Below are 12,005 nucleotides of genomic sequence, written 5' to 3'. Positions count from 1 at the left end.
TTGATGAAGGTCCGCCATGAGGGCAGGCAGCCTGAGTGGCAGCACAAGGGTCATCAATTTGTGATCTCTGATGTCTCCTCACCACATTTAGAAGTCATTGTTTCATCTTAATCTTTGGTTTGCAAACTTTGTCTTAATTTCCTAGAATTAGATGTTTTCTTTGACTGTACTCGTTATAGGCAGCTGGACTTTAATCCACTAGAAAGTTCCCCTATCTAGATATTTTACTGGATAATCAATATGTTAAAGAGAAGCACTAAATTTAATTTCATCCCTAAATTCTTCAGCCTACACCTCCTGAGAATGAAGACATTCCCCTGCATATCTACAACACTATTATATCCAACATAATAAACAATCATTCCACAATATCCTCTAATCAGGCTTCCAAAACCCTGGTGGCATAGTGGTAAGTGCTATGGCTGCTAGCCAAAAGGTTGGCAGTTCGATCTACCAGGCACTCCTTGGAAACTCTCTGGGCAGTTTTACTCTGTCCTGTAGGGTCTCTATGAGTTGAAATTGATTCAATGGCAACAGTAATCAGACTTCTGAAATTTCTCTGAAGTATCTTTTATAGCTGTTTTTTTTTTTCCCCTCAATATAGAACCCAACAAGGTTTATGTATTACATTTAATTTTTATGCCTCTTTTATTTCTCAATCTAGGACAATTAGCCTATATTTTTTGTTTCAATGACGTTAACTTTTTTGAAGAGTCCATGTCAGTTGTCTTATAGAATGTCTACCCATTACAGCTATACTGATTCTATAGGACAGTGTAGAACTGTCCTATAGGGTTTCCAAGGCTGTAATCTTTATGGAAGCAGATTGCCACATCTTTCTCCTGCGGAGTGGATGGTGGATTTGAGTTGCTGACCTTTAGGTTAGCAGCCGAGCACTTAACCACTGTGCTACCAGGGCTCCTGATAGAATGCCTACATTCGGAATTTGTCTGGTTGTTTCCTTTTGATTAGATTCAGGTTAAAGATTTTTGGCAAGAATTCTTCATACCCAGTACCCAGTGAGGTAATATGTACTTCTTATTGCACTGCACGAGAAAACATAATGTTATGTGGTTGATCACTTTGTTAAGGTGGAAATTGCCATATTTCTCCATTGTAAAGGTTTTTGTTGTTGTTAGGTGCCGTCGAGTTGGTTCCGACTCGTAGCAACCCTATGCACAACAGAACGAAACACTGCCCGGTCCTGCGCCGTCCTTAAAATCGTTGTTATGCTTGAGCTCATTGTTGCAGCCACTGTGTCAATCCACCTTGTTGAGGGTCTTCCTCTTTTCTGCTGACCCTGTACTCTGCCAAGCATGACGTCCTTCTCCAGGGACTGATCCCTCCTGATAACATGCCCAAAGTATGTAAGACGCAGCTTTGCCATCCTTGTCTCTAAGGAGCATTCTGGCCGCACTTCTTCAAAGACAGATTTGTTTGTTCTTTTGGCAGTCCATGGTATATTCAATATTCTTCGCCAACACCACAATTCAAAGGCATCAACTCTTCTTCGATTGTAAAGGTACATTTTTCCTTTTTTGTAATTAGTAATATGTGGTTACCCACAGCCTTTTATTACTCCCTTGATTTTTAAATTAGTCAGGTCTTCTGAATATTTTTAGCTAAATTTTAAGCATACAAGGGGGGGAGGAAACTAAATTTTATTTACAGATTGGTTTCCTTACACAATTTAGCCAAATCTTCATAGTAGGTTATGCTATCAACTAGTACTGAGACAAAAGGTAATAGGAACTAATTATGCTGTAACAGAGAACATAGATATTATTCTATTAAGCACATACAACAGGAGTAAGAGCTACACTAATGTTTTACCTGGAGGGCGATTAGATGTATTTTGAACACATGTTTCATTTGCATCCTCATGTTTCTTTGTCAAAGGAGGCAGTTTTTTGGAAAGGCTCTCCAGATAATTAAACTTAAAGAAAAAGAATGGAAGACACTTTAGACTTACACATGGCTGAAAGGCAGTGCCACAAGACAAGCGTGTTAACTTGATGAGTAATGATCAAAGCATATTTTTACAGCCCCTCAAAATAAAGTTTGCAAACTAAAAGTTCTTTGATTTATTACAAATTCACAATTTACTATAATCTCTTTTCAGGTAGTCTCTGATTTTTTTTTTTCTGATTAATAACAGCACCTAGATTTTTATAGAAACACAAGGAGTTGTGAACACATGAAAATATCCACTTGGCTCAGGGTTTCAGTGAAATCCCAGCTAGCGAGAGGAAGGTTGGGTTTCCTGTGGCTCCAGTTCTAGCCTCACGTGGAAGGGGAGTGCAGTGTGCTGCCTCTGTGGGCTTTCAGGAGCTCACAGTGTCACAGTGCTGGCTTAGCAGCTAATGGGAGATGGGATCTTAATGGACTAAAAACTACAAGACGTGTTTATCAAAGGAGATTCGGAGATACAAAGGATTTGACCAAGAAACAAATCTTAAAATAGGTGAGAGAGTGTAATTAATGGGGATCAGGCAAGGTGGGAAAGAAGGAGCGGTAGCACAACATTAATGGACAATCTACTTAGGTGCAAGACCGGACATTTGTCTTCCCTTTTAAACGCTTGCCAGGAGGTAGATTTGAAGGGTACTGATTAGTTAGTCAGAGTCTCTGGGTGGTATAAATGGTTAACACGCTTATAAATGGTATAAATGGTTGCCACCCAGAGGCACCTCAGAAGAAAGCCCTGATGATCTACTTCTGAAAAACCAGCCACTGAAAACCTTATGGAGCACAGTTTTACTCAGACACACATGGGGTGGCCACAAAAGGGGATTGACCCTTGACAGCAATTGGTTGGGTTAGTCAGCCAGGGGGATGCAGGAAAGAATTAAATAATATTAGGAAAGATAGGTTACATAATAGCATATGCATTGCATCAACTTTTATAAAGGCTCTAATTCAATTATAGTTGATTACATTCAATTACCTGAGACTGATATAATGAGCTCAATTCAGATTTGAAGTAGGGTGGTACTGTTTTGTTCCTGATTTCTGTTAGATAGTTTTTCATTTTTTCAATATCATCCCTGGTTGATATTTCCATAATAATGCAAAAGAAAACAGAAAGAGTTAAAATGTTATTTGCTTGGAGCCAGGAATAAAGCCACTTTGATCAATGCTCTAAGTTCCACAGAAAATCAGTGGGCTTACTAGCAGTAAAGCTGATAAGAATCAACTAATCAGACATTTTAGCCAACTTGTTTTGGTTCATTTTCCACTTCTTTTAGAATCAGTCACATTTGCCTACTTCAAAATCAGATTCTCATATAAGATAGGAAATAATGATACCAAGAGTTAGTTTGGTTTTGCAGTTGATCTCAAATAACTAAAACCCACATAACTCTACAATGGTTTACCTTTTTGCATGTCTTCCAATTTTATCTGAAGTTGAAGTGTTAGCTAGAATCTACTGATTTCCACAATTTCAGAAGCAGTGGTTATAATAAAACAAAAACTGAACAGTTTATGGTTAATGAGATCAGTGGTAACAGGGTATGATAAAAGCAGTCATGATAATCCTGCTAGTTATCTTTCCAATACCAGAACCCCAAAATTGGAGAGGCATATACTGAGCTAAAAGCTACACTTCCCAGCACCCCTTGTACACAGGAATGACCAATGAAATGTAAACCGAAGTCAGTAGATGAGACTCCAGGAAAGCTTTTAAAGAGGGTTGACTCAGCTGGGAGACTTCCCCTTTGTCCTTGCTTCATCTCTTTTCCTACTTCTTGAAATGAGGTTGTAATAAGGTCCATCATTTTGCAACCATGAAGCAACCTTGAGGATGGAAGTCCTGTGCTAACGATGATGTAACAAATAACAAGAAATAGTCTGAGTTCCTGGTGAGGTTGTGGAGCTGCCTATCTTGGACTGCCCATTTCTGATTTCTTTTACATTAGGGAAAATAAACCACTTCCTTTTAAAGGCACTGTTTTTGAATTTTCTATTAAATGCAGCTGAACCTAATCCTAACTCGAATAATTCCAATATTTAAGTGCTTATTACCTGCCAGGAACTTTGCAAAGTGTTTCACATTTAATCTTAAAATAACCCTATGAGGTACTATTATTACCCTCCAGTTTACTGGTCAAAAAAATCAAGGTTTAGAAGGTTAAGTAACCTACCCAAAACCATATAGCTCATAAAGGTTGGAGTCTAGATTAAAACCTGATTCCAAACCCATGATCTTCATAACTGCACATGCTAGTCAGCAATCAGTCACCCAGTGTGAGAGCAGAAAGTCACCCTCATTTTATAGAAAACCAAACTGAATTTTTAAAAAATTTTATTGCACTTTAGATGAAAGTTTACAGCACAAATTAGTTTTTCATTAAAAAATTTTTACACAAATTGTTTTGTGACATTGGTTGCAATCCCCACAATGTGTCAGCACTCTCTCTCTTTCCTTCTACACCTTGGGTTTCCCATGCCTTTTGTTAAGTTTTCCTGTCCTTTCTGCCTTCTCGTCTTTGCTTTTAGGCAAATGTGCTGCCCTTTTGGTCTCATATATTTGATTAACCTAAGAAGAAGCCCATATACTCAATACACTTATTTGGCTTCCTTTTTTATAGTGAATGAACTGGGGTTGGAATCCTCAGCAAGGACTGAAAGGCAACCAAACTGGATAACGTTTAGAGCACATTCCTCAGGTGAATTATAAGAATTCTTGCATGCTTCTGACTATGTTCTACGTTATTAGTCTGTTAGAATGACCAAAGCACAGAGTACCTTAAGAGCTTTCTTGCTTAGAAGAGACAGAGGATCTACCTAACAGTTAAATGGACTTCCTCAACAGACAATTACATGGTCACATGGCAGCTGAAGGACCACTTGGCAGAAATGTTGGAGAAGAGATTCAAATAATATCTAGGAGCCTGAATGGTAGGACCTTCCGGCCTATCCCCACTCTAAGATAATACGACTTTACAATAATGGCTTTTCCACTCACTTATGTACACTTCAGGGTAGAATTACCTCTTTTGCTGTATCTTTTCTTTCCAACGCTTTGATGCTGTTGTATGCCTATGTGAGAGGAAAGGAAAGTATGATGAAAAGGGGAAAAGGGATAACCCTTTCAGCTTACACAATAAAAGAAAAAAGCAACACTGTATGATAAAGTGTTAATGGTCTGGGAGGTGAAGGGCTGTGACTGTTAATGTAGTCACCCATAGTGATGACCCTGCATCTCTCTATTTCCTAGTCATGGTACACTTAATACTAACTGGAACATATTACTGGATCAGCTTACCTCCATTTCTTTTCAAAGAAATCTTTAGTAAATGATTCTGATGGACATTGTGGAGTTGTAGTCAAAGATTGCTTGTATAAATTGGACAGGTGGGCTGCAACTTTAAAAAGAGATGCATTTAACTTTTATCTTCATTTCTTTACAGCACAAAACGCAGTCAGTACTCAATTACTCATTTGAGTTGCTTTTTTAAGAGCCTGTGTTTCATGTATCAGCTGTTTACTAGAATTTCCATGACCAAGCTGCAATACAACACTAAACCTGATGATGTTTGTGAAATACCCTACTAGACAATACATCTTACAGTCAAAATGTTGAATTCAGTAACACCTCAGCATTTAGGGGAAGCCGTATTCTACCTAACTAAATTTCCTCATATCTGAAACATCAAAACTTAAAATGAAAATGAACCATTTAATTGAAATTGTTTTTCTAAACATTTGCCTGCTCCTTGAATCTAAGGATATGAATGTTTCACAATGGTTGTTTGATAATTTGAGCAGTGTTTCCCAGAGTTTATTCCCCAGAACATGGTCTTGGTGTGTTGTTAACAGAAGATTAAGAAAATACAAAGTTCCATGTTTCATGGTTATATGAGCTTGGGAAACACTGGTTTACACAAAGTTGAATACACTTAGTGACTGTAGGACTTTTTTGTGCTCTTACGTGTGTGTGGCTCTTTAAGAAACTAAGACAGTATATAGCATTATCCAAACTTATTCAATCACAACACTCTTTTGGTGGAGTCATACCATAAACTGATATTTTAGGAAACACTTTGGGGAATGTTGATTTAGGATCACCACTATTAATATGTCAGGAGCAGGTGTAAGTATGCAAGTGACTGTCTACCTCGTGCATCTGTTTGTTTATTTATTTTTGTTTTACACTTTTCTTTAGTTTGTTCTTCACTATTGGGCAACTTGTGTGTTTACCTCTATTGTGCCTGCTCCCTTGTGGCACAGCTTACAAGTTCAAATGCCCACAGGGTAGGGTTACCAGAGAAAATATAAAGCACCTAGTTAAATTTGAATTTTGGATAAACAAGAAATAATTTTCTAGCATAAGTTGTCCCAAATGTTTTATGGGGGCACTTTTGAACTAAAAAATTATTTGTCGTTTATCTGAAATTCAAATTCAACTGGGCCTGCTGTATTTTTATTTGCTAAATATGGCAACCCTTACTAAAGGGGCCACCCAAGTAAAGCGGCACAACAGGGTGTAACAGAGAGACACTGGAGGTTGTGATGTACTCTTCTGGCGTGGTTATTCTAAAAACAGGCAGCTGCCGATCATTTTGGCCAAATATCACCACATGGTAATGCTACATTTTAAGAGGGGAAAGAAACTAGATTAAATAAAAACAGCTCAAGAATAACTACAAAAGCAACTATGGAAGTTAACATTGTGGAGGACACATGAAATACATCTGTGGGCCAAACAAAGCCCATGCCTGCCAGATGTCAGAGGAACTTTGCCAGCCAAAAGGAAAAGAAAACAAAAAACTTCACTGCTTGTCTGCTCTGGGATATAAAACCATACAACCAAGTTCACTGGGGCTGTGTTTATCCCCAAACAAGTATGCTTTGAATGACAATCTCTTCCAAGAGTAAACTGCCTAAGCTACATAGTGTGTAGAACAGTGCAAGGACTGGTGATAACTTTGTGGTTGTTCAAGTTTTCTGTGTGTGTGTGAGGTGGGTTAGTTCATTGTTTCCTTCGTGTAGCTTTGCTGTTTCTAAATAATCGAGGTTAACAGAAAAGCAAACGTCAAATTTTTTCATTGAACAGATTAAAGTTACAGAAAAATTAGAGGTGATCGCGATTCTCCAGGATCTCACAACTTAGGCAGAGTCAAACCTGTAAACACATCATTACAATACAACATGGCCAACACCAGAATGGAGATGTGTATACATGGTGCTTTGCTATCAGGTGAGAGAAGGACTGGTAACAGCGTTTAAGTTCTTCCCTTTTGAAGTTTGTAAATATATTTTAGAAAAATATTAAAGGCCAATTACCTTCAGTAACATGACTTTTTGTAGTTTCCTCCATTTTAGGGAAAGACTGAAATGAAAACAGAATTTCTTAGTGATGATGATTATGTTACATACAAAGTTCACTTTGTTCAGAAGAATTCTTTCTATGCTCAAATTGGTCTTTTATGGAAATTACTATAAAATAAATTAGTTCTTTAATGCCAATACAAAAATGGATTTGATTTCTTTCACTTAAAGAATTTTAAAAAATGGGAATCATTTTGAGTTGCGGAAATTCCTTTTCCTTACCCCATCCTTACTATTTCATTCAGTCGTTCATCATTTCAGTGAATTAAATTTCTACAAAGACAATATAAACTTCTTTTTAAGGGCCTTCAGAATTATTTATTACCAAAGGAAGAGCCTAAAAAGCATCTGGCAAATTCAATATATAAGGAATTAGATTTCTTTCCACAGAAATGAGAAATTATAAGGAGAGAGCAGAAGTTCCAGAAAAGTGGCAGAAATGGCTACTACTTACATTTTTGTCTTGAAACACCTAATATTGAAACAAGAGTAGAAACATTGGTATATAAAACATTTCTTTCTCACCATAACTAACTTGAGGAGATCTGCCGCATTGCCTCTCTCCTCCTCGGTTCTGGAATCTTTAACTGCCATTTCCTGTAACTCATCTTCTTTCTTTAAAATATGGTTTATGTAATCCTAGACAGGCAAAATAAAATGAATTAAAAAACCATCTAACAAAAACAAAACAGGAATAAGGAAGAGAGATACACAAAAGTATTCCATATCAACTTGAAATATTACAAAGAGGTTAAGAATATATACGCTCACAATGCTCAACCACCAGTTACTGCTCAAGCAACCTGCAATCTTTATCTTAATATGGTAATAAGACAAAAGACCTGAAAAGTCCAAAAACAAAGCCTGAAGAACCACAGGATATTAGAATTGTGTGGAGACCTCAGAGAGGGCTTGCTTTTCACTCTGCACTTTAGCTTCTTTATCAATAAAATGGACAGAGTTGAATTAGATAATTTCTAGGATCTTTTCCAGGTCTAATATTTATCATTCTATCTATAAATATAAGTTGCTTAGTCCATTCTTTTGCTTGCAGGAAATGTACATTTCAACTTTTTCCACAAAAACTTAATGATTCCCTGCTCTATACCAGGTGCTGTGTATATAAAAATAGACCAAACATAAACTAGAGAGTGAGATGTTATACAATTAACTATACATTTACAAATACTTAGACCATTTCCCAAAACTTTTTCTCCCAGTAACCCTTTTCTTTCACAGGCAATTATCAGATTAATATATGGTTTTATTTTTTCCCAGGGGTATTAGACCACTTTTCCATATAGCAAGAAAGAAGGACTCCATCCAGCAATCATATATAAAGATTACTTATCTTCTCAGTGTCTTTTGGGTCTCTTAATGTTTCCTACAACTTATGTGAACCATTAAATATTTTCTATCTCTCAACCTTCTAACCTCTGAGAGACTGACATTCATGCATTTCATTGGATAAATATTGGTAGAATTACACAATTTCAGTTTCCTCAGGAAACTGAGAGGAATAATTGCCCTGTTCCTGATTCTTTTGGGTTAGGTTACCTGAATTCCATTACCTTAAGGGAAACCTGCAGTCTTAGTTTCAGCTCATTCTTTATGACCTCATGCTGGATGAACTGGCGGATCTGTAGCACATTGGGACTCTTGTGTATAGGGGCCGGGGCACATACTAGCTGTTTGGACCCAATGCAAAGGCCTTTCCAAATCTGAGTGCCAAATGGAGGCCCTGGAGTTTTTTTCTGTTAACAAAACAAAACAAGCACCAATGAAATCAGAATAGTTTAACAATAGATTTTTTTTTTTTAATCTGTTGCCATCTAGTAGATTCCAACTCATAGTGACTTTATAGAAATTTTTTTACTAAGTACTTATTAGGTAGAGACTACATTAGGAACCATTTGTTAGGGAATACAACAGTGAAAAAAAAAATGATCCCTGTCCTCAAAAATTTCCACAAACTATAAGGAAAAATTTATAACTGTACTGGAGAGTTTTCTCCTGCAATACAGGATAAAGTAAATAAAATTGAGATTAAACAGTCAGTCTATGTCCCTTGGGAAACCCTGGTGATCTAGTGGTTAAGTGCGATGGCTGCTAACCAGAAGGTCAGCAGGTCGAATCCACCAGGCGCTCCTTGGAAACTCTATGGGCCGGCTCTACTCTGTCCTATAGCGTCGCTCTGAGTCAGAATTGACTCGAAGGCAGTGGGTTTGGTTTTTTGGTTTATATGTCCCTAGGAACCCTGGTGATGCAGTGGTTAAGAGCTTGGCTGCTAAACAGGAGGTCAGCAGTTTGAATCCACCAGGTGCTCCTTGGTAACCCTATGGGGGAAGTTCTACTCTGTCCTATAGGGTCACTATGAGTCTGAATCGACTCAACAGCAATGGGTTTGGCTTTTTGGTTTGGTATATGTCCCTAAAATTTGATCACCACATCTATAAACGTTAAAATCTTCAAATATACAACTCCTTAAACCCATTAAAATTTTACATAAAAAGGATGAAAATTTATAAATATATAGGAGAAGACCTGAGACTCTGGTCCACTGATGAGTGAATATGCAAAAAAAATGCCTTTTCAGCAGGAAAATGTATACCTCAACTGGGGGAAATGTCTCCCATGACCTTGACTGGAGATTAGGAGGAACAATTGTATCTAATTCTTTCTTCATTAGCCATGGCGATGCTTCCTGAAAAGGGCGAAGGACGGTGATGCTCAGGGCACCTGGTTCAAAGACAGTTATTGGAAGATCATTTTTACATCAAAATGATTCTGAGAAACTCAATAGGTATTCATTAAGTTCAACAAGCACTTTTTGAACTTCCTTCTACATAGTGATGTAAATGAGACACAGTGATTATGTTTAAGGAGTTTACAATCTAAGCAGGATGAGGCTTATAGTCACTACAACACCCGGAGGCTGGATTTAGCTCACTTAGGAGTATAGACCGACACTTCACTGTCCTTCAACAACTGCATCCTACCCATAACCGATGCCATCAGTTCTGCTACTAAGCATTTCTTGGGTCCATCCACTTCTCTGTTCTCTGTTGACCCTATCCTAGACTAAGGATAGAGAGATCCTGTTTTAGATTATAGCAACTGTTAGCTTTTCTATTAATATTTACTCTGTGAATGAGCCTCCCTCTGAAACCAGAATGACTAATTATGTTAGTTCATGATTAAAACTCTTCTTTGGTTTCCCATTGCTTATGGGAAAAAACAGAAATCCTTACCCTTTTCTGGCGTCTGACCAACTTGCACCATTCTCCTTCTCTGTGCCTCAGCTACTTTGTACCGCCTTTCTTTTTTCTGTTCTTTGAATGCTTTATGCTTCCTCATATGTATTCCTTCTTTCAGAAAAGTTCTCTTGCTTGCTTTAATTAAGCCCTACTCACCTACCAACTCTTGGCTCAAGAATCTTCAGGGAAGCCTTCTAGAATTCATTGGGTTCCTCTGTTAGATACTCTCATGGAACCATGTTTCTTTCCTTCACAGGCCTTATCCCAATTTATAATTATACAGTTATTTGTGTGACTATTTAATTAGCACCTGATTAGCTTATGAAACTGGAAGCTTCATGAAAGCAGGCTCCATGTCTGTCTTAGTTCTCCATTGTATTCCTAACACCCAGTCAGTGTTTGGCACATGGTGGGTTGTCAAGTGGATATTAGTTACATGACTGGCTGACAAAGCAGTTTGAAATGAATTCTTATTCTTGCACAGTTCCACACATGCCCTGCGTAGCCAGCCAGAGCCATATTCACGAAGAATGAGGTATATTATACTGTGCATGCACACTGAGATGCTATAAGATATAAGCCCCCAGAGATGCAGGCATATTAGTGAATGCACACAAAATATATCCCATCAAACAGAGAGAAGATAAAAACAAGCGCACACATAAACCTAGACACAGCACATTGTTTTTTGTACACAGACAACATGCAGGTGTGTGTGTATACATATATGTTTAAATACACACATTATTATATACACTAATGGTTTCCCTATGTCTCTATAACCTCCAGCCACACTGATTTTGCTGAAATAGATTAAGACAACATAAGATGCCCAATGACTATAACTTACATAACACCTATTTCGAGTTGGCATTCTAGCATACATATCACATGCACTTTCCTATTGTATTAAATATCATCAAGACAATGCCTTTAAAGGGCCAGTGAACTTACAAGAGATACCTCACTTTGCTTTTTTCCCTCTACGATAAAATGAACACATAAATAGGCATCTACGTATATGCCAAAACATAGACAGAAGTCTGCTCATAGATGGGAAAAGCACTCATATACAAAAAGTTTATATAGGTTGATGCTCAGATATAGCTTGATATGAACATAAATTCAAGCAACTACATGAATAGGTCAACATGGCTTGATAGGTGGAAAGTGAAGTAGAAAAGCGAACAAAGGGGAAAAAGTACAGAAGATGATGGATTGAATCATAAGGGGGATGAGAATTGGCGAAGTGAATTCCAGGTAGTATGGCTTTTCTACCTGGCTGTTCCTGTACTGGCTCTTGAAGAACTACAGTCATGGATTCTCCATATGCCAAGGACAGATATTCCTCTATGTCACTGTCTCGAAGGAGTTCCACTCCTGATCCATCAGCATAGATAATAAAAAACCTGA

The 12,005-nt window shown here is 37.6% G+C and overlaps 1 protein-coding gene across 2 annotated transcripts in view; it reads right to left on the bottom strand.

Annotated features, from left to right (window-relative positions):
- Positions 1-12,005, bottom strand: part of SPAG17 (sperm associated antigen 17) — a 259,459-nt gene that overhangs the window by 26,408 nt on the left and 221,046 nt on the right. For both annotated transcript variants that reach the window (XM_064282366.1, XM_003409619.4), the window contains exons 34-42: positions 11,871-12,001; positions 9,947-10,074; positions 8,907-9,089; positions 7,861-7,974; positions 7,291-7,336; positions 5,270-5,369; positions 4,996-5,043; positions 2,948-3,047; positions 1,834-1,936 (exon numbers count right to left, since the gene is read on the bottom strand). In XM_064282366.1, the coding sequence (XP_064138436.1) occupies positions 1,834-1,936; positions 2,948-3,047; positions 4,996-5,043; positions 5,270-5,369; positions 7,291-7,336; positions 7,861-7,974; positions 8,907-9,089; positions 9,947-10,074; positions 11,871-12,001 (953 nt within the window). The remainder of the gene's footprint in view (positions 1-1,833; positions 1,937-2,947; positions 3,048-4,995; positions 5,044-5,269; positions 5,370-7,290; positions 7,337-7,860; positions 7,975-8,906; positions 9,090-9,946; positions 10,075-11,870; positions 12,002-12,005) is intronic.

Source organism: Loxodonta africana, chromosome 3 (genome assembly GCF_030014295.1).
Source record: "Loxodonta africana isolate mLoxAfr1 chromosome 3, mLoxAfr1.hap2, whole genome shotgun sequence".
NCBI lineage: Eukaryota > Metazoa > Chordata > Mammalia > Proboscidea > Elephantidae > Loxodonta > Loxodonta africana.
The sequence above is the reverse complement of the archived record's forward strand: the minus strand, read 5'-3'. Positions and strand labels throughout refer to the sequence as shown.